General features: G+C 39.7%; 1 protein-coding gene and 1 pseudogene across 3 annotated transcripts in view; one reads left to right on the top strand and one right to left on the bottom strand.

Moving 5' to 3' along the window:
- The window catches only part of PTPN9 (protein tyrosine phosphatase non-receptor type 9), a 162,250-nt gene that overhangs the window by 55,478 nt on the left and 84,413 nt on the right, over positions 1–22,359 (bottom strand). For both annotated transcript variants that reach the window (XM_081084467.1, XM_081084468.1), the window contains 3 exons: positions 21,786–21,875; positions 20,975–21,099; positions 16,050–16,155 (listed from right to left, as the gene is read on the bottom strand). In XM_081084467.1, the coding sequence (XP_080940593.1) occupies positions 16,050–16,155; positions 20,975–21,099; positions 21,786–21,875 (321 nt within the window). The remainder of the gene's footprint in view (positions 1–16,049; positions 16,156–20,974; positions 21,100–21,785; positions 21,876–22,359) is intronic.
- On the top strand, positions 9,113–9,778 carry LOC308528193 (AN1-type zinc finger protein 5-like; annotated as a pseudogene). The gene has a single exon. The product of its transcript is annotated as an AN1-type zinc finger protein 5-like (transcript).

Here is a 22,359-nt window from a genome sequence, read left to right as displayed (position 1 = left end):
GCCTAGGTTTCTCTCTCTACGTCTTCTCATTACAGCAGTCCCTTTAGCATTTCTTGTAATGCTGGCTTGGTGATGATGTGCTCCTTTAGCCTGTTTTTTTTTTTTTTTGGTCTGGGAAGCTCTGAAGCATGAGCTACAGAGCGATCTGCAGGTGGCTGCTATTTGTGCTGGGTTTGAAGGCGCCCAAAAGAGGCCGATGTGAACCTTGGTAAATTTCTGCTAGTGCCAGACATAAGGCTACTTATCAAGAGGTGTGAAGTACACTGAGTCCAGCAGATATTTGTTTAAAAGATTTTAGGAAGTTCTGAAGCCTGAGCCAGACAGGCCATTCATATGGAAAAGCTACTGCAAACAGCTTGGGTGGGGCTCCAATATTGGTGGGGTGGACTCGCAGTAATCACCATGGTGGGGCAAACAGTGTGGGCCAGGTTGATTGAGACTCAGATATGGCACTGTCAGTCAGTTCTGGGGGGCTGGTGGGATATCTCAGCATAGGAACAATGACCTCTGCCAGCATTATTGTTAGAGAAGGTTCCCCGCTAGTAATTGCCCTAATGCCAGATAATTTAGTTCCTTCCTGTAATTGCCTGGATTATTTCTAACTGCTGTGCTAGCACTGGAACTTAGAAGAAGTGGGCCAAATAAATCCATCCTTGGGCCCTTTAAGAGGATTGCCTATGTATTCGGTGCCTCCATGTCACAGCCACAAAACCCACTGGTTCCCAGATCCCAAAGTTTCAGGGACATCGCTTCCCAGTCCTGAAACACTGGACTGAAGGTTCTGGTGTGGAGCTGGGACTCTTCAGCAAAGACATCCCTCCAGATTAAAAACATGCCCAATGTGGGTGTCACACCAGCCATTCTGTGCATCTGCCCCGCTTACTAATTTCAATGTAGTTTCTTTTTTTAAAATTTTTTTTGGTAATGTATTTTTATTGATTTCAGAGAAGAAGGTAGAAGGGGAGAGAGATAGAAACATCAATGATGAGAGGGAATCATTGACTGGCTGCCTCCTATACGCCCCCTATAGGGGACTGAGCCTGCAACCTGGGCATGTGCCCTTGGCCGGAGTTGAACCCGGGGCCCTTCAGTCCGCAGACCAACGCTCTATCCACTGAGCCAAACCGGCTATGGCTCAATGTAGTTTCTTCTTTAATTCTCTACTTGTAGGACTTCCATTCAGCCAGATTTTAGATGGTTCTAAATGATGGTTGTGCTCTACTGTAACTGTAATTTTGATGTGGTTGTGGGAGGCAGTGAATACGGAGGTTACCTACACTGCCATCTTCTCATACTCTGTCTTCCCCTTTAGCCATCTCATATACTTTACTTTATTTTATTATTCTTGTTCTCTTTTCTCTTTCCTAATTACCTTTACTCTTATGGTTGTTTTTTCTGTTGTTATTGGGTTCTTTTGTATGTTTTTGTTCTTTTTCTTGTCTTGTTTTGTTCTGTCAGCATCTGTATAACAGCTCACACAACATGGTCAGGATTGAGCCTTACAGTCAGCCAGCCTGAGGGAAGGTCCCACCCACGAATGGGACAACAACAATCAAGACCCAATTACAACAATAAAGCCCAAATAACACACACAATGGACATTTTTAGAGCATCCAGTTTAGGAGACCAAGGAAAGTATACCACTGGGTCCCACAGGACACTTACTACATAAGACTAACAGCAAAGACTGGTAGTCATAGCAGTTCTTTCTAAAACAGAAATAAACACAGAGAGGAGATTTCTGTGGATGACCTGCTGCTCTCCCATACTGCCGGCAGTATTGGCATAAACACTCATATATGATTCAACCCTGTCTCTGCTTAATTGGCTCAAGTAGTGACAGGCAGCATGGAATCACTGATTGTCTGGTTACATATTCTAGTGACCATGAAGGTATGTAAGCAAGAGACTCCTCTGAGGAAAGTATTGGGAATCCCGCTTGCTGCCTGAATTCTTTATTTGCAGCGCTGCCAGGTATTTTCCTGTTTTGAGTTGCAGCTGCAGCCTCAGCAATCCCCATTGTCTCCCTGAGACCTAAGTTGAATCAAGAGTTTCTGTAGGAGGAATCAAGCATGTTTGTATGGCACTTTCAGCCGTGGGCAAACTACGGCCCGCGGGCCGGATCTGGCCCGTTTAAAATGAATAAAACTAAAAAAAAAAAAAAAGACCGTACCCTTTTATGTAATGATGTTTACTTTGAACTTATATTAACACTCCATCCATGTTTTTGTTCTAGCCCTCCGGTCCAGTTTAAGAACCCATTGTGGCCCTCGAGTCAAAAAGTTTGCCCACCCCTGCCTAGAAGCACTTGCTGCCTCTCATCCGGGCTTCCTTGTAAGGCAGAGGTTCTCAACCTGTGGGTCACGACCCCTTTGGGGGTCGAACGACCCTTTTACAGGGGTCACCTAAGACCATCAGAAAACACATATATAGCCCTAACCGGTTTGGCTCAGCAGATAGAGCGTCGGCCTGCGGACTCAAGAGTCCCAGGTTCGATTCTGGTCAAGGGCATGTACCTTGGTTGCGGGCATCCCCAGTTGGGGGCGTGCAAGAGGCAGCAGATCGATGTTTCTCTCTTATCGATGTTTCTAACTCTCTATCCCTCTCCCCTCCTCTCTGTAAAAAATCAATAAAATATATTAAAAAACAAAAAAGAAAGAAAACACATATATAATTACATATTGTTTTTGTGATTAATCACTATGCTTTAATTATGTTCAATTTGTAACAATGAAAATACATCCTGCATATCAGATATTTACATTACGGTTCATAACAGTAGCAAAGTTACAGTTATGAAGTAGCAACGAAAAATAATTTTATGGTTGGGGGTCACCACAACATGAGGAACTGTATTAAAGGGTCGCAGCATTAGAAAGGAGCATGGTGTGAAGTTCTTATCTGTGGGTTGTGCGTGCCTATAAATATTGTACATAACATGTCTCTGTTGATTGTCGTTTTGTGTTTGTTGTTTGCTTTAATTTGTTTAAAGATGGGGCACATCCCATTTTGCTAGGGACCCCAGCTACTTGTGGCAGGCTGGACCTGTGGCAGGGATTGCAGGAACTTCCTACCAGCTGCCAAGAATTCTTAATCTTGGGGACCCTCCCTGCCCTCTCTCTCAAGACATCAACCACTGGAAACTCTTAGTGAAAGTTCTTGTCTGTCTATGATGTAACTTGGTCACTGGTGTTCTTTGCTTGCTTTCTTATCTTGGGGGACATAGTTTGCTCTTCACCATTTTATAAACATAAGGAATCCTCACTCTGTTGTTTGGGCTTTGTGCCACTCAGAACGCATTTGCTGTGCTGGGTTAGTGTGAGATAAGATTCTAAGGCTAATGTCCCAGTCCACCCTTTTGAGAGTACTCATTCATTTACAGGGCTTTTGTTTGTTTTTAGGATCTCTTCTTATATATAAGATTTCATATTGTTAGTCTATTCAGAAAGAAAAGATATGGGGGAAAAAATCTTCTAAACACCCCAAGTCTTTTTCCTAGGAGGAACAGACCTGCAGAAGTGCCCTCCCACAGGCTGCAGAAATAGCAGTGGGGGCCACTCCAAAATGGCAAATAAAAATAAAATAAAATAGTACTTTCACATTAAAGCTGCTAGAGGCCGGTGAGTTATTCCTGTTACAAAACTTGCCAAGAAAATGCCTTGGGTAATAATAATTGGTTTTAAAATCTCAAAGTTGTAAAGGCAAAATAATATAACTAAAATGAAGGGTATATAATAAAGCTTTTTTTCTGTGATAGTTATATAAGCCTAAACATTGTTTTCCAAAGACTTTGGTAACTTAAAACTTTGGAGGAATTTGCTGGGTTAAATAGTAAAAATTATTAACTATCTAGGTAGTTTGAAATAACAAGATACTAAAATATTAATTAATCTGAGTTTGCCTCATATGAAAATCTAGAGGATGGATTTGAATGAATAAGTCTTATATTTTATTTGAAATCTCTTAAAATGTGAATATTGCTAATCTGGGGAATGTTACCTATATGTCATCTAAAAAAAAGGTTCCTAAGGGTTAGGAATTCTAACTAACTGGAAAGAAATTATGGTTTTGGTGAAATAAAAGGCAAGAGGCATAGAGATGCATTTTGAAGGAAAAAGAAAGTGGATTCTAAAGCTGGTTATTTCTGAAAGTTGTTAGGTTTGTGAATAAAGGTTTGTGAAAGTTATAGAATGTTTGTAAAGTAAATTGTATAAATGATACAGGCCAGTGAGCTAGGAGTAATAGAATAGGGAAATTGAGATGGTTAAACAGCAATTTGGAGCCATCTAGTAAATCCTATCTTCCCTAAACCACAGACAGTTAAGAGTAAATGATTTGCATTTTGCCTCCCAAACCAGAAGGTAAATAGCTTATATCAACCTACTCAGGGAGACAGATAGCAGAAATCCAATTAGTATCATGTGCTGACCATACCCAAGGACAAATGAAGTCAGAGAATAAACCTCATTTTGGTTAGTCCTTTTCTAGTCTTAAAGGGAAAAAGTTTTTCCTGTTTTTGCCCAAGAAACAAACATTCTATAAGTAATTGAAATGGTTATATGTTCTATTAATCAGGTACTTGATTATTTAAAAAAAAGGCATCTTAATCATGGGAAGTGAAGGTTGCTATCCTATATTTGTGTTTAATACCCTTTTGTCACCTTGAATGCATAATAATAATAATACCTGATTTTTTGGTAAAATAAGTTTGACAACCTTTCCAGGGTTTGAATTTTAAGATACTTTTTCTTTTTTTGTTTTGTTATGTACCTTTTATTGAGATGGTAAAAGATACATCCATTCATTCAATAATTATTTATTAGGCAAGATACTTTTCCTTAACCTCGAATTGGCTTTAGGTCATTCCAATAGGCCCTGCAATGCCTCAAGGGTTTGTTTTCTCTCATGAAGGAAAATTTTCTGCTGAAGGTGAAGTATGGTAGCAATCATCTCAGGTAGAAACTGTAGTTTAACTCTAACCCTGCTGTTTGGTTTCAGTACTTATTTTCTTGCTAAAGTAATAGAAAAGTTATTTTAATTTTCTGAATTATATAAATCACCCCATTTGATTAAATACCCTATTGATTGTAATGTGAATATCCCATTGGTTGTGGTCATACTGGTCTCAGAAAGCACATTTTCCTTTACCTGGGAAGGACAGCACAATTATCCCAAGGTCAGAGGGCTCCAGTTAACGTGTCCCTGTTGACCCAGTGATCCTGAGACCCAAAAACTGTAATTTAGATAACATGCTTAAGTCTGATCAGGTTCCTCATTCCAGACCCAAGGGCTCTAGATAATGTGTTTCTGTCAATTCAGTGACCCGGAGACCCAAAACTGACATGCATGCTTAAGTAAAACTGCTTCTGCTTCTGCGAACTGCTTTTTTGCAAACTAGGTTCCTCATTCCAAACCTTGAGATGTAATCAATACCTTTGTGATCTTTGCCTATATAAGTCTGGTGCTGGGGCTGGGGCGGACATTATGAGATCTGGGAGAGCGAAATGCCCCCTCTTAGTCTCGGATTTGCAATAAATGTGACTCTTTAATTTGACTTCTTGAGGCATCCATGTGTGTGATTCTCGGGGTACAACAAAGGTACATGGGAAGCTTTGTCAAATAAAGAAATAATTATATTCTATTTATATATGCATATTAAATAGATTCTGATGTGTTTTCATTTATAACTAATTGTTAGTTATAATATTGTGGAATATTACATTTTGCAGAAAAGACAATATTCCATTATAATCAAGTCCATAACCGTCTCATTTTAAATTTCTTCTTGTAATTTAGAGACAGTCACTGTTGTGTTATAATGCATTTGAAAAAATATACATCTTCTGAGGGATCCATGAAAAGGACTGACATTTTCAGATCATCCCCTTCGAACTGATGAAAATTATTAGAACTCTATAAAGTATCTGGATTTGTAGATACATACAAAGTAGAAGGAAAAATTAGAAGAAAAAAATTTAATTCTGGGCCTGAATGAACTGTAAATAATTATATAGTTTCGGTAACTTTTGTTGAAAGTATTGCTGATTCTTAAACTTTTTGTTTGTCAGATATAAGGAAGTTATCTTTAAAGCAATTTCATAAATTATAGATTTTTCTCCCTACCTGTCCCTCCAGAATTTGGCAGTTCTTAATAAATGGCAATATAATTCTGTGCATGAGTTAAATAAGACCTATTTCCAACTGTGGTTATGTTAACCAAGACTTTGACTAGAATGTCATGTCTGAGAGAGACATGCTGGGACCCTGGATGTAACCAGAAAGCTTAAAGAATGAAGCCAATAAAAGCAACTTGGAGAAAGCCTGGTACCTTGCTTGGTCACATGGTTCATAGCAGTCTTTTCCGCTAAGGAATAAATGTTGCTTTCCTGAGAGATGGCAAAGAAGGAACCTCAAGATATCATTGGGGACCTCAACTTGAGGACTTCACCCATATCCATAGGTATTGCAGGCAAACCTGATGTCAGCTAGGTGACTCAGCTTCTTTGCTCTGCAGGGCAAATTAAAACTTGATCATGAGTTCCCAGCAAAGCATTAAAAAAAAAAAAAAAAAGCCTACGTGGTCAACTGTTATTCTTATTGTGTTTATGCAAAGAATCAGGCCAAATTGTCTTTAATAAAAATGAGGGTGATTTTAGGGAGAAAAATTTTGTTTCAATAGGAAATATTAGGACTGAAATGTTTTTGTTTTTCTTTCACCAGACCATTTGTCATAATTCTTGCTGTTCTAACTTTTGCCCAATACTAAATTTTAGAACACAGTTTGTCTCCACCAGGCTACAAGCCCTGCTCACACTCAGGGAATACCACTTCTAGACAACATTGCCACCTCCTTCTATAACCAGACCTCATCATCCCTCTGACAGAGAGCAAGGATCTCTTGGCTCTGAAGGAAAAACTTTATCCCTCCGCAGCATGAAGCAGTTACAGAAGATACCCTGCACCTCCTATCTCTGAAAGAATTCAGAGCCAAGATCCTTGAGGGAATGACGTAGGCAGTTAGACCTGAACAGAGCAAGGATGATGGGCCAACCAGAGGAGAAATGGACAAGACCCTGAGGAATGTTTCTAGTCACTCCAACTGCTCTGATGCAGGCAATGGAGGAACCTGTGTAGAACTGAGCTTTACATTTTGCTGAGTAGGAGTTGGGACACCTATTGATAATATATAAAATTATTCCAATCATTTTGGGAAGTCATATACAGGGACCTTTATATGTTGGAAACCACTGTCTGGGAAAAGGATGCAGGGATGTTTCCCCTAAAGTTGCTGCAATCGTTCCCTGTGGCGAATGTCTGACTTTTACCCGGTGTTCTAGCTACTGTCTTTAATTATCTAATAACTACAGTATGAATTGTTCTGATAATTTCACCCTCCCTTATAGTAATGGACATATTAAGCCACTGGCTGGTTGGTTTCTGATGTGTGGGATAACTGCTTATTCATATACTCCTGCCATCAGCACTGGGGGGCCCTGTTCCTTAGGATGACTGTCTTTATGCCTCAGAAACATTACAGGGTCTGAACCAAAAGAGACTTTCTCAAGGCCATGGCACTGGATAGCAATGACAATCTCCACCTGTGGAGCCCTGCTGAATACATTGCTTTGACCACGTTTGTTATGCTGGTAATGGTAGGCTCCCTTAAAGTGACCTGGCTGGCTTGTACCATGGTAAAAGTCCTCAATGCCACCTCCAGGGCTATACAGGGGATAAATCAAGAGCTGAGCCAGGTCAGGGAAGCAGTTCTAGAAAATCTGGCAGCAATAGATTATTTGCTATTACAGCATAACCATGGTTGTAAGGAATTTAAAGGAATGTGCTGTTTTAATCTTTCTGACAATTCTCAGTTGATAGATCACATATCCAAGATCCTGCACTTAGTGTATCCCATCCCTGGAAACTGTTTTCAAGGCAGAAGCAAATGCAGTCCAGTAGGATGAAACTTTTTAAAATTTTTATTATTGATTTCAGAGAGGAAGGGAGAGGGAGAGAGAGATAGAAACATCAATGATGAGAGAGAATCATTGATTGAGGCCTCCTGCATGCCCCTTTCTGGGGATCAAGCCTGCAACCTGGGCATGTGCCCTTGACTGGAATCGAACCTGGGACCCTTCCATCCACAGGCTGACATTCTATCCACTGAGCCACCCAGCTAGGGCAAGATGAGACTTTTTCATCTAAAACTAATCTCATAGATATGAGATGATAGAAATATCAGTGGGGAAATGTTAGGAGCAAAAATAAAAATATTGGGGACTAGCTATGTTTATGGGAAATATTAATCATGCTCTGTTAACCATAATTGCCTTGGGTTGGTTAAAGAAAGGATATTCTGACCTCGCTGGGAGTTGTACACCCCCAGGACCTGGTAGTCAACCTCGTACCTGGAAATCAACCTTGGAACCATTGTTATTCAGGAACTGCCTATTATCATGGAAAGATTAACAATCTTATCGCCCAAACAATGGAGTCCCACCCCAGCCTCCTACTTCCCCATGCCTGTAATCCCTACTTCCCCTTGTAATCTTTGTCTTACCCTATATAAGCAGCTGGCTTATGGGGGCTGCATAACAGATTTTTGTGGATGACCTGCTGCTCTCCCATACTGCCAGCAGTACTGGAATAAACCTCATATATGATTCAAAAAAAGAAAAAGAAAAGAAAAGAAACAAACACAAAAATACAGCTAAAATGGGGAGACAAAGAAACAACCCCAAATGAAAGAAAAAGAGGAAGCTCCAGAAAAAGAGTAAAATGAAATGGAGGCAATCAATTGATAAGATACGGAGTTCAGAGTAATGGTTATAAAGTTGCTCAAGAAACTTAGTGAAAACTACAAGGAACTTAATAGGAATCAAAAGGAACTTAGTGGGAACAACATTGACATGAAAAAGAAGTTAGAAACCATGACTAAGAACTAGTCGGAAGTGAAGAATACCATCAAGGATACACTGGGAGGAATAAAAAGTAAGATGGCTGGACAGAGAGAAACATTGAAAGGGGGAAGAGAGACAGAGAGAAACATCAAAAGGGGAAGAGAGACAGAGAGAAACATTGAACTATCTCACATCGATATCCCACATGCATTGTGATGCAACTACAGAAAAATATGGCTCAGGAGACTAACCAGACCCCAGGGCCCATGCTGTGTAGTATAGGATGTAGCATTTATGGGAATCCTAGGACAAATGGAATGTGTTCTATTTGCTACAAAGAACATCTTTAGAGGCAGCAGAATAGTGGCAGAATGAACCCAATGGGGACAGCTAGTGGTTCCAACAGTCGTACCTCAGATTCTACATCTGTGCAAAGAGCAGACGCTAGTTTAAACAACTGTGAAGGTGCTGCTGGCAGCACGTCTGAAAAATCAAGAAATGTGACTGTGGGTGCCTTGCCTGTAACTCAGCAAAGGATAGAAATGAGCATTTCAAATGCTCATTTGAAATGAGAGGACAAAATAACTACCCTGAAAACAGAGGTGTCAGAGCCAGTTGTCACTCAGCCCAGTTCATCAGTTTCGCAACCCAGTACTTCTCAAAGTGAAGAAAAAGCTCCTGAGTTACCCAAACCAAAGAAGAATAGATGTTTCATGTGCAGAAAGAAAGTTGGCCTTACAGGGTTTGACTGCTGCTGTGGAAATTTGTTTTGTGGACTTCACTGTTACTCTGACAAGCACAACTGTCCATATGATTACAAAGCAGAAGCTGCGGCAAAAATCAGAAAAAAGAATCCAGAGAATATAAATTACTACTTGTGAAGAGACTGAAACTTTGTTTTTATCTACACTAATAAAAGAGAAACACGCAAAATTGCGTTACTCCTCTACACCCACCAGCCAATCAGGATGAGTATGCAAATTAACCCAACAAAGATGCCGGTTAATTTGCATATGCAGGCGCAGAGCAAAGACTGAAGACTGAAGAGGCTTGGCTTCTCCACTGCAGCTGGAGCGAAGGCCTGGGTCCCGGGTGCCAGAGGAAAACCGGTGCCGGCAGCCAGGGAAGGAAGGCCTATTGCACAAATCTCTTTGTGCAACGGGCCTCTAGTTTTAATATATCATAAGAAAATATTAAAGAGCAGATGCTTGGTCATTTTCCTTTGATGTTCTCCAGAGTTTTACTTTGTACTACTTGTCTGTCTTATAATTGATATTTTAGAATCTTTGGGTGTTTGTTACAGGCAAAATTGGATAAATACAGCCCCATAAAATGTATATGCCCTCCCTTGAATAAAATTGGATGAAAATCTGCATATCAAAATGAATTTTACAGGTAACGAAGACAAAATTTAGTCCCTATGTGCCAAACAAAACACATGAACTCTCTGCATGTTTGCAGCATACCTGCCTTTTGGGAATGTATCAAGGTATAATCTTTGGCTAGTGTTATGTGCCAGTATTTTTCTAAAATTAGTACACCAAAAAAGGACTGGCAGTCTACTTCTATCATAGTTAAGTTTCACCATGTTAATTTCTACAACATGTTCACTGGAAGCAGGAAGAAGATAATAAAGAGGGTCAGACCTTTCCGTGAAACCAGTATTTGATGCCATATGTATGCCTGGCTAATTGGTCTAAAAGCTGTCAAATAAGACATTCTGTGAAAGGTAAACATCGCAATTGGTTATGAATAAAAGCATCAAGCAATAGGGTCTTGGAGTTATCACTGAAGCTTATTGTGCTGGCCTGCACCAGAAGATGTCTGCATTACTCATTGCTAAAAATGTGTAGCACAGAACTGCACTAGGATTAATTTATTCACAAGAAGAAATTAAAACTCTGCATTTGGTTTCCACATACAGCAGCTCTATTGAATAACATGCATCTGAATTTTAAGTTGCAAAGGTATCTGAACAGTTAATATTTCATGTGCATCTTCTGTTGAATGTTTTGGTTCAAGAAAGAATGTTTAGAGCTTTTTTAAAGACTTCAGTTCTTAATGTAACTGTACTCTTCTGCATGAAAAATCATAACCAACATGGCTGCAGTAGACTTCTTAGTGGCATCCAGCACCACTTGCAGAGGGCTGCTTTATCATTTTAATTGTACTTGAGTGTAGGACTCTAGTGTTCTTGGGTGTGTTGCATGGCTGCATTATTTATAGCATTGTATAATAACACCTAGAAGAGGCAGTATACTTCATTGATGCTTGTCTGGTAATATCACTTCTGTGTTATAATGGAAGATTTTCTGTGATGTATGAAACTTGTGTTTTTTCTACATAAATGAGTATAGTTAGATTAGTGTTGTGGTAATGCCTGTTTTCATCTGTAAATAGTCAAGTATGTACATGAGGAACTACTTCTGATTTATTGCAGTGCTCAGTCTTAGTTTTACTTTTGTTCTTAAAGCATTCAATTTTGCTTTCAAATCTTTGTACCTTAGTTCTGAGTTAGATTTGCAGATGTATACAGATAGTTCATATTTGTGTATTGTACATAATCATGCTATCCAGCATTGATGCTATATTGTATTATGTAAATAATAAAAGCCATGTACAGAGGGGAGAAAAAGTAGGCTGGCTGATGCAGAAGATAGAATCAGTGATTCGAAACAAAAAAGCCAATCAACAACAACAACAAAATTTTTTAAAAAATTAGAATAGTTTATGGAACTTTGGGACAACATGGAACAACAATATTTACATCATAGGGGTGCCAGAAGAAGAGAGTGAGCAAAGGATAGAAAACCTGTTTCAAGAAACAATGACAAAATCCTAGCCAGTTTGGCTCAGCGTTTAGAGTGTTGGCCCACAGACTGAAGGGTCATGCATTTGGTCAAGGGCACGTACCTCAACTGCAGGCTTGATCCCTGACCTGGTCAAAGTATGTGCGCAGGCAACCAATTGAGGTGTCCTAAATATAGCCCAACCACAGTGATTAGAGCGTTGGCCCTTGGACTGAAGGATCTTGGGTTCGATCCCAATCAAGGACACATACCTTGGTTGCAGGTTCAATCCCCAGTTGGGGTGAGTCCAGGAGACAACCAATCAATGTGTCTCTCACATTGATGTTTCTCTCTCTCTCTGCCTCTCCCCCTCCCTTCCACTCTTTCTAATAATCAATGGAAAAAATATCCTCGGGTGAGGAAAAACAACAAAAAAGACAGAAAATGTACCTAACCTGGTGAAAGAAAAAAATCACACATGTTCAGGAAGCAGAATCCCAATCAAGATGAACACAAGGAGACTCACACCAAGACACATCATAATTAAAATGGCAAACACTGAAGACAGAGAGAGAATTTTAAGGGCACCAAGAGAAAGAGTGGATATAAAGGCTGTGGTATATTTACACAATTGAATACTATGAGGCTGTAAAAAATGAGATCTTAACCTTTGCAATAGCATGGATGGACTTGGAGATTATTATGTTAAACAAAATAAACCAGTCACAGAGAGACAAATACCATATGATCACACTAATATTTCCAGTCTAATGAACAAAATAAACTGACAAAATAGAACCAGAGGCATGGATACATGGAACAGACTAACAAATGTCAGAGGGGAAAAGAGTAAGAGGGACTGGATAAAGGAAAGTGAAGGAATTAGCTAAAGAACATATATGTATAGCCCATGGACACAGATAATAGTGTGGCGAGGACTAAGGGAGGGGGATGGGGCCTGGGTGGAGGTGGTAAAAGGGGGGAAATGGGGGACATCTACAATAGTGTCAAAAATAAAATATTTAAATTAAAAAAAAAGAAGTGTGACATCACCAAGTGTTGGAGAGTGTAGGGAGCGGCTCTAGGGTCAAGCCTTGGGCTGACCTGTGGTAGGACCACAAACAAGTCCCAGCCTGGAGGGCAGATCTCTCCTAGCATAATTAAGCCTGACCTTGTAGTCCTCCCTAATTCCTTCCTAAGTAGCTAATGGGCTGTGGAAGGTGCAGATAGTGTTGCCAAAACAAGAGCATTTGTATAATGTTAATCTACCCTTGTTTTAATCAGACTATAAAATAAAGCATCGGCTTGCAGGCTGGGTCTTTTGTGTCCTCACTCAGGCACGGGAGATTCACTGAGCCCCAGCTGTATTTATTTGTCTTTTCTTCAACCCTTCACCGCCCCTCCTCAGGTTCACCCTTGGCCGTGCTGGCGTGGCACAGGAGAGGATGTGGACCAATGGAAATTTTACACATGGCAGGTGGGTACAACCATTTAGGAAAACAATTTGACACTATTTTATGAAGTTGAACCTTCAAAGACCCAATAATTTTACTCCTAGGTATATACTCTAGAGCAGGGGTGGGGAATGTCTGGCCCGCAGGCTAAATGAGGTGCACAAAATCATTTGGTCTAGCCCTGCCAAGGCATTAGGGATAAGTTAATAAAATGTTTGGCCCATGAATGATGTTATAAATATCCAAATGGCCCTTGGAAGAAACAAGGTTCCCTACCATTGCTCTAGAACATAACATTCTCAACAGGGGTGATACTACCCTCAAGGGGATAAAATAGTTTTGAGGAGAGTAAAGTACAGGCAAAAAAATCATACTCTTTTTTATGCATAAAGCACTGATATGCAGTCAATACATCTGTGGTATTAGAATTTTATTAGAAGAGGACTAACTTGAGGGGAAGGATGATGTCTATGAAAGGCTCCTAAGTGAGGCAATAATGAAAAAACATTTGAGAAACCATGACCTAGAGATACACCTGCACACATGCACAAGAAGAAAAGTATAAAAGTATTCATAGCAGCACTATTCATAGCAAAAATCAGGAAACAATTCAAGGAGCCATTAGTAGAAAAGCAGATGAATAAATTGATATATATGCATCAACGGATAACGAATTAAAAAGTAACAATCCTTCAACTATCAATAAAAAGGAGTAAATCACAGCTACATACCACAAGAGGAATTTCAGTAAAATAATGAGTGAAAAATTCAAGTCCCAGAAAACAACTGTAATAGTAAAGCAACACCTCTAGAAATCTAGTTCCTCAGTACTCCCAAGTGAGGTCCTGGAACAAAGACTCCATAGACTCTTAGATGAATGTTTGTCACTCAGTGGGTCCTGAATTTAATTTAATAGGTCATAACTAACATTTTAAAAATATGAAATAGAAGAGAATAATCAAAATACTGCTCACAGTAAGGGTAAAGCTTGTTTTGTTTTATAAATATGTATACACAAATACACACATCCCTACCCACAGATTCTAAAATCTAAATAATTCTGAAAACCTTAAATTTCTTTCATAAGTTTGGTGCAAAAATTCACAGGGCAGCCTGGCCAGTGTGGCTCAATGGTTGAGCATTGACATATGAGCCAGGAGGTCACAGTTCAATTCCTGATCAGGCACATACCCATGTTGCGGTCCACAGTAAGGGATGTGCAGGAGGCAACCGACCAATGATTCTTATCCTTGATGTTTCTATCTCTCTCTCCCTCTCCCTTTCTCTCTGAAATCAATAATATATATATATATATATATATATATATATATATATATATATATATATATATTTTTTTTAAATTCACAGGGCAGCCCTAACCAGTTTGGCTCAGTGGATAGAGCATCAGCCTGCAGACTGAAAGGTCCCAGGTTCGATTCCAGTCAAGGGCATTTTCCTTGGTTGCAGGCATATTCCCAGTTGGAGGTGTGCTGGAGGCAGCTGATTGATGTTTCTCTCTCATTGATGTTTCTAACTCTCTATCCCTCCCCTCTCTGTAAAAATCAATAAAATATATATTTTTAAAAGTTAGCGAAAACTAATCTGAAATGCCCTAGGCTATTTATTCATAGCCTTTATTCTTTTTCTTTTTTATTAAAATATATTTTTATTGATTTCAGAGAGGAAGGGAGAGGGAGAGAGAGATAGAAACATCAACGATGAGAGAGAACCATTGATAGGCTGCCTCCTGCACAACTGGGGATCGAGACCACAACCCGGGCATAAGCCCTTGACTGGAATTGAACCTGGGACCCTTCAGTCCGAAGTCCAACGCTCTATCCACTGAGGCAAACCAGCTAGGGCAGCCTTTATTCTTTTACACTCCTTATAATACATTCCATTGCAGAAATATTAATGTTCGGTTATAGCATGGTATACATGTTATCTTCTTTTTTTAAAATGTATTTTTATTGATTTCAGAGATGAAGGGAGAGGGATAGAGAGATAGAAACATCAATAATGAGAGAGTCATTGATTGGCTGCCTCCTGCATACCCCCTACTGAGGATCAAGCCCACAACCGGGGCATGTGCCCTTGACCGGAATTGAACCCGGGACCCTTCAGTCCACAGGCCGATGCTCTATCCACTGAGACAAACCAGCTAGGGCCATGTTATCTTTTAAAGTTCAAGATATTACAAAAGCCTTCTGGACAGAAGAGTTTGTGATAAGTGATTAAGAACCTTATCTATGTATGTAACTCTACATATTTGTGCACTAAATCATAATGTAAAACATATTTCTGGCCTTGGCAAGTGGCTCAGTTGCTTAGAATGTTGACCCATATACCTAAAGGTTGTGGGTCGATTCCTGTTCAAGGCATACACCTAGAATGTGGGTGTAATCTCTGGTCAGGGCAAGTACAAAGGGAGGCAATCGATAGATATTTCTCTCTCTCTCTCTCTCTCTCTCTCTCTCTCTCTCTCTCTTCTTTCCTCTCTCTCTAAAATTAATAAAAACATATCCTCGAGTGAGGATTAAAAAAAATTGTAATTAAAAAAACCCCCACACATATATCTGACTAGGTTGAATTAGTCTGAAAGTCACTGGCTAATGACAGTTTTCATGGACACTGGCCACTTCATTCATTCTTATTCTACAAAACTCCAGGAAAGAGACATGCCACACCTTTATGATTCAGAATGTTCTTGTGCATTTCTTATTTAAATTCTTCCCATTTTACTTTTAAGACCATTTCTTGTTCTGAGGAAGCAGTAATCAGCCATCTTTTATAGGTGGCCTTTAAATGGAACACAATGTCTAAAATTTACATCATTCCTAAATTCAAAGAATAGAAAAAAAAGTATCCTAACCTTTAAAGGAGTTAAGAGGGTCCTGTCACAGCCTTACCTTCAGCAGGTTTAGGACTTTCTTGCCAAGATCCAGCTCAAAGTTGGTATAATTAGAACCACACATGTCATAGATAAACACCAGTCCATTTCTCTGAGTTTCAAAGCTGTAAAGCAACCATTGAACAAAAACATTTAAGTAATCAGATGAATGAGGCAGATTGAAAGCCTGGGGCAAAAACGAAAGCATGGAACACATTTGTGACCAAAATAACCACCTCCCTGAACACTAGCCTTACAAAAAGATGATTTACCTTATTGTGATAGTGTGATTTGTAATAAGAACTATATATTTGGTCTTTGACCCTGCTCCTGGCATTATTCTGAAAACTCTTGGAATTTCCTAAGTGAAGAGTTCAATAAAGGTGTCTGTTGTCATTGAGGTGACTGCTGGAATGTCACTAAGTTACTAAGGATGGGTGCTGGTTGCCAGGGAAACCAAAAACTTTCAGCTCCATCCCCACCTGGGAAGGAAGTGTGAGGGAGGGGCTAGAGACTAAGTTCAATCACTAATGGATAATGATTTATTCTGTCACACCTAAGTAATGAGGCCTCCATAAAAATTCATAAGGATGGGATTCAAAGAGCTTCCAAGTTGATGAACATGTTGAGGTATTGGGAGAATGGCTCTCTCAGAGAGGGTATGGAAACTCCGTGCTCCTTCCTCATATCTTGCTCTATGCATCCCTTCCATCTGGCTGTTCCTGGTTTATATCCTTTTATCATAAATTGGTAATCTAGTAAGTAAAATATTGCTCTGAGTTCTGTGAGCCATTCTAGCAAATTCATCAAATTCAAGGAATGGGTGGTTGAAACCTCTGATCTACACAGCCTATTGGTCAGAAGCAGAGGTGACAACCTGGACTTGCCATTGGTATCTGAAGGGGGTAGAAGGAGACAGTGTTTAGGACTGAAAATCCTTAACCTGTGGGACCTGAGGCTATCTCCAGGTAGACAGTGTCAGAACTGAGGTGAATTGTGGACCCCTGGTAAAATGAAAGGTGGTGAGCCTATTCCAAGATTGAAGTTGGGAACACATGAAGATACGAAAAGTATTCCTCAGTGCAACCTTAATGGCTAAGTACTTTCCAAAGTTGCCTCTTCTACCAAGCCAGATCATTACTTGTTTTAGTTTATACACAGAATAAATTATTACTTGACTGGACTATTCACAGGTAATTGCAAGAGTTTTCACATTTATTTAAAATTGAGAAAAATTTTTGGCTCCTGGAAGCCTCTATACCTTTATCCTTTCAATAAAATCTAAGACAGAAGCACCAATTCAAAGTAGTATTTTAAAAATATCTAATTGTGAGGTACACCCAAGTTTCTCTAGCAGCCCCTTCAAATGGCCCCTAATATGCTAAATCTTGACTCTTTTTATGACCCCAGAGAGATTATGATTCATCAAGAGCAAAGATGCTATTAATCGAATGGCACCATTACTATCCAGGTCTAGAGACTTCTCATTTCTTCACAAACTCATCAAAGACCAAATTCAAAGAATTATAGAATTTCCCCTCACAGCTCCAGCTTGAGGCAGGAGACTGAAACAGAGAGAAGACAGTGCCAGAAGAAATAGAATTTAATTTTTTAAAAGTATTTTTTTATTGATTTCAGAGAGGAAAGGAGAGGGAGAGAGAGATAGAAACATCAATGATGAGAGAGAATCATTGATTGGCTGCTTCCTGCACGCCCCCCCCCCCCCCAAAAGGGGATCGAGCCTGCAACCTGGACATGTGCCCTTGACTAGAATCGAACCCAAGACCCTTCAGTTCACAGGCCAAACCTCTAGCCAATGAGCCAAACTGGCTAGGGCAATTTTTTTTTTTTTTTAATCCTTACCCGAGGATATTTTTTCCATTGATTTTTAGAGAGAGTGGAAGAGAGAGGGAAAGACAGACAGAAATATCGATAGAGCATTGGCCAGGGCCCAGGCCGGGGAGGAGCATGCAACCAAGGTACATGCCCTTGACCGGAATCCAACCTGGTACCCTTTGGTCCCCAGGCTGGCATGGACCAAAGGGCACTGAGTCAAACTGGCTAGGGCTAGAATTTAATTTTTAAAAAGCAATCTTACAAAATGATGCAGGTTCTATATTTCCAAAAACTGTTCATCCTCTGAAGGCACATGAAATAAATAAAAATGGGATAGGATTTTCACTTTTCTGGGTATAGAATATGAGGTTTACAATAATAGCTAATTCCCTACTAAGAATAATTGCTTCCCTCCTGAATTTGATTCCTGAGCTGGATGCTACTGGGAACACCAAGAAGTTTAAAACACAGTCCTTCACATGCTTCAAAAAAATCGAGGGGAGGGGTGGATGAGGAACTATCAATGAAACAAGATTGGTTACAGATCACTTTGATGATGGGCATGTGGAAATTTATGGTAGCATTTCTTCTCCACCTAGGGAGATTTGGGAATTTTCCCTTATGTAATGTTAAAAAAAGAAGGTACTCTACCCTTATGGAGCTTACAATCTAGTAATAGATTTTTTTAAAAAAATAATATAAAATAAATAACATCATAAAGCCATGCATAATTAAACACAAAATGATCAGTATTAGTAACAACTGCTATTAAAGTCAGAATAAAAAGAATTTTATTTGTGACAGGTTGGAGTGGTGACAGGGCCAGTCATAGAGGTTAGACCTTAAAAAAGGGCATTAGATAATAAAGAGGAGAGCTTTCCTCCTCTTCCATCCTGGTTCAAGGTAACATGGGAAAACAAGAATTTCTTCTCACTATTGAGAAGATTTTCCTTGGAAAAAGACGACATTTATGCACCTTCTGGATAATGAGGGGGTCACTAGGGTTTTTAAGAAAGAAATGGACATCATGAAAAATGTTATGATTTTACCTTTATGGTGCTCCTGTGGGATCAAATACTCACACTGGAAAGAGCAAGCTTTGGTTACTGCCATGCCTATATGAGAGCTTTGACTCTCTAAGCTGCCCAAGGAGGAAGGCCAATACTGAATTTTCTGGTAAAGGGGTCTTTCATTCATTTCCCTGAGTTAAAGTAGAATTTCAAAGGAACCTGTATTCTGGAAATCATGCCTGAAGACCAATCACTAAAAAGAACTGAGACATTCCACACTTCTAATTGTGCAGTACTGGGCCCCTGAGACCACTGGTCCTCTCTCCTTAGTAACTTCTCCTTTTCAGAACAATGTTGTGTGTAGTTTAGATCTATCTCCCGCTAAGCATCAAAAGCAGAAGCTAAATACTATGAAAATATTAACAAGGCAGTAACAAGTAAACTGGACAGAGAGCTTCAACTGAGACAATCCTTTGGCTATTCCCATCCCTTAAATCCACAGTATGACTAAAGCTGTGCAGAGCTCTGTTACTGTATCAGGTATCAGTCCTAAATATATCACTCCTAACCCAGAGGACCAGCCCATAACATCCAGAGCAGTAACAAGCTGTAAAGGCAAGCACGAAGGTAAAAAGTACAGCAGAAAAACAACACAGCAGGGTACAAATGCTCTAGCCAAGAGGAAAAAATACAGGATCTTAGAACTGCTTGGACCAATATGTGATGACTGTAAAAGAGTCATATAACTTCTTGGGACTTCAGTTTCCTTTTCCAAAGAATATTAATGATATTATTTACCTTAGAGGGGGAGAGATATAACCTAAACTGGTTTTTTTTGTTTATGTGCCTATTGATAAACAAGATTTTACTTAACTTTATACTTTTGGACTCTTCACTCCTGATTGTCAAAATCTTCTGAGTTAAATACCATTTTTCCTATTTTACAAAGATACTGAGGCCCCAGAGGGTTTTTAAAAGTCAACAATCAGGAACGAGTAAACAAAAAGAACCAATACAGGCCCTGACCAGGTAGCCCAGTTGGTTAGAGTGTTAACCTGCAGGTTCAGGGCATATACAAGAAGCAACCAGTGAATTGTAAGTAGAACAACAAATTGATGTTTCTTTCTCTCTCTCTAAAATCAATCAATAAATATTGCCCTGGCTGGTGTTTCCCAATGGTTAGAGGGTCAGCCCTGGAACTGAAGGGTCGTGGGATCAATTCCAGTCAAGGGCACATACCTGGTTGCAGATTCCCCACCCTGCTTGGGACTGATGGGGGAGGCAACCAATTGATGTGGCTCTCTCAAAGTAATGTTTCTTTCTCTTTTTCCTCTCTCCCTCTTCCCCTCCCTCCCACTCTCTCTAAAATCAATGGAAAAAATATTCTCTGAGAATTAATCAAAAAAGGGGGGGCGGGGGCGAGGAAGGGCCCAGGATGGTGCCTCAAGTGGTTGAGCATTGACCTATGAATCAGGAGTTCACAGTTCGATTCCAGGTCAGGGCACATGCCCGGGTTGTGGGCAGCTGATCATGATTCTCTGTCATCATTAATGTTTCTGTCTCTCACTCTCTTTCCCTTTCTCTCTGAAATCAATTAAAAAAAAATTTTTTTTAAAGGGACAGCAGAGGCTGGTCTGGGAGGTTCAGAGAGGTGGCCCAGCAGCACAAGAAGAAAAGGAGCTCCAGCAGGGGGGAGGAGGTTGTCATCCGACACACAAGCAGGGAGACCTTGGACGCACTGCCCAGACTCTGACAGTACACAACACCACTGCGGCCAAATTATCCTTCAACCATCAAGTAAAATAAAGATGTTTTCAAATAAAATAAAATAAAATAAAATAAATATTTTTAAATTGCTATTTGCTTTCTCAGTTTCTGTTATTCTGAAAAGAGATAGCAGGTAAAGATACAGAAAACCCACCAGCTTGATAGTATCTGGAAACATGCCAAGCCTTGAAGGACATGGGACATTTTCCATACGTAGCACTCACTGCTCAGGACATATCCGAGAAACATATGGAAGGCACTGCTAAGTTTTATCAAATCAAGAACTGTCACTTTCCCATCTGAATGTTGACCACCTAAAAGATAATCTCACCTATCCACAGCTCTGTCTAACAAGTAAAACAGAGCCTGAAGTACCACATGTTGCACTGACTTGTGGGGATGATGCAATCTGGCAGTGAAGAGGGCAATGGAGGCTCCTGTTGGGTCCCGAACATCCTAGAGCAAATAAAACAAAAGACATTAGAAATCAAATAGAAAATCCCAATAACCTCTAAGGATTATTATATCCTGGACACTGCTTTCCAATATGAAGATAACAGATACTGGCAATACTTCTCTCACTTGCATCAATTGCCTCAGAAAGGGAAGGGAAGAAAGTTTATGTCATCCCATGACTGATTCTCAGAAACTATAACTAAACAAACTATATTTCAGTGATAGGGAAAAAACACATTATCTAAAATCTTCAATTGCAGAAATTAAAATATGGTTTACACTGGCTGATTAGCTAATTTCCCAGGCAGAATGCCAAAAGAAACAAACAGCAGAGGAAAACTTATAAAATCCACCCATTGTATACTTACCTGCAAGGCTATGATTCTAATTGAAGCTTGCATTCAATAACATAGGACGGGCCTCTGACACATTATATACCCATTCCAAAGGCCTTGACTGTTATGGACCAATGAAAAAAAATTTCTAAATCTACAGTACAACTGATTCTCAATAATTTCAATTATTACTAGAATAATTTTATGCCAAATTGCACTGCTGCTTTACATCTGCTCCTGACTGTGGAAACTCTCTAGATTCGGCATAAGGTATGCAGCAACAAACCAAAGAGGACAACAGCTACAAAAAGAAATAATGAGACATTACAAGAGGGGTCCATGAAGACTCACTAAGATGGTGAATTTTCCACTAAGAATCTCAGAACGGAGAGGTTCTTCATGAGGTTTCAGATTCACAATGCCTTCCTTCCTTCGTGTTTCCTAAAAATAAAGCACACAAGATAAATTAATATAAAAATACTATGCACCCTAGCCAGTGTGGCTCAGTTGGGTTGTGTGTCGTCCCATGCACCAAAAGGTTCCCGGTAGGGGTCGTGCAGGAGGCAGTCTATCAATGTTTCACTCTCACATCAATGTTTCTCTCTCCAGCTCCCTTCTACTCTCTCTCTAAAAAAAATTGAAAAAATGAAAATCAATAAAAAATATTTTAAAATAATAAATTTTTAATATATATATATTTTAAAGAGATTAAAAATGGCGGCAGAGTAAATGAATGCTGCATGGACACACTCCCAGGAATTACAACTAAAATACAAAAAACTTCCAGAATAATCAATGGAAGACAAGGGTTGCTGTCTGCCAGGAATAGACAGCTAGAAATGCAGGCAACCTCTTAAAAGGCCAAAGCACAGCCCTAACCGGTTTGGCTCAGTGGATAGAGCATCAGCCTGTGGATTGAAGGGTC

This window comes from Myotis nattereri, assembly GCF_964212035.1.
Source record: "Myotis nattereri genome assembly, chromosome: 1".
Classification (NCBI taxonomy): domain Eukaryota; kingdom Metazoa; phylum Chordata; class Mammalia; order Chiroptera; family Vespertilionidae; genus Myotis; species Myotis nattereri.
This window is presented reverse-complemented; position numbering and strand designations above follow the sequence as displayed.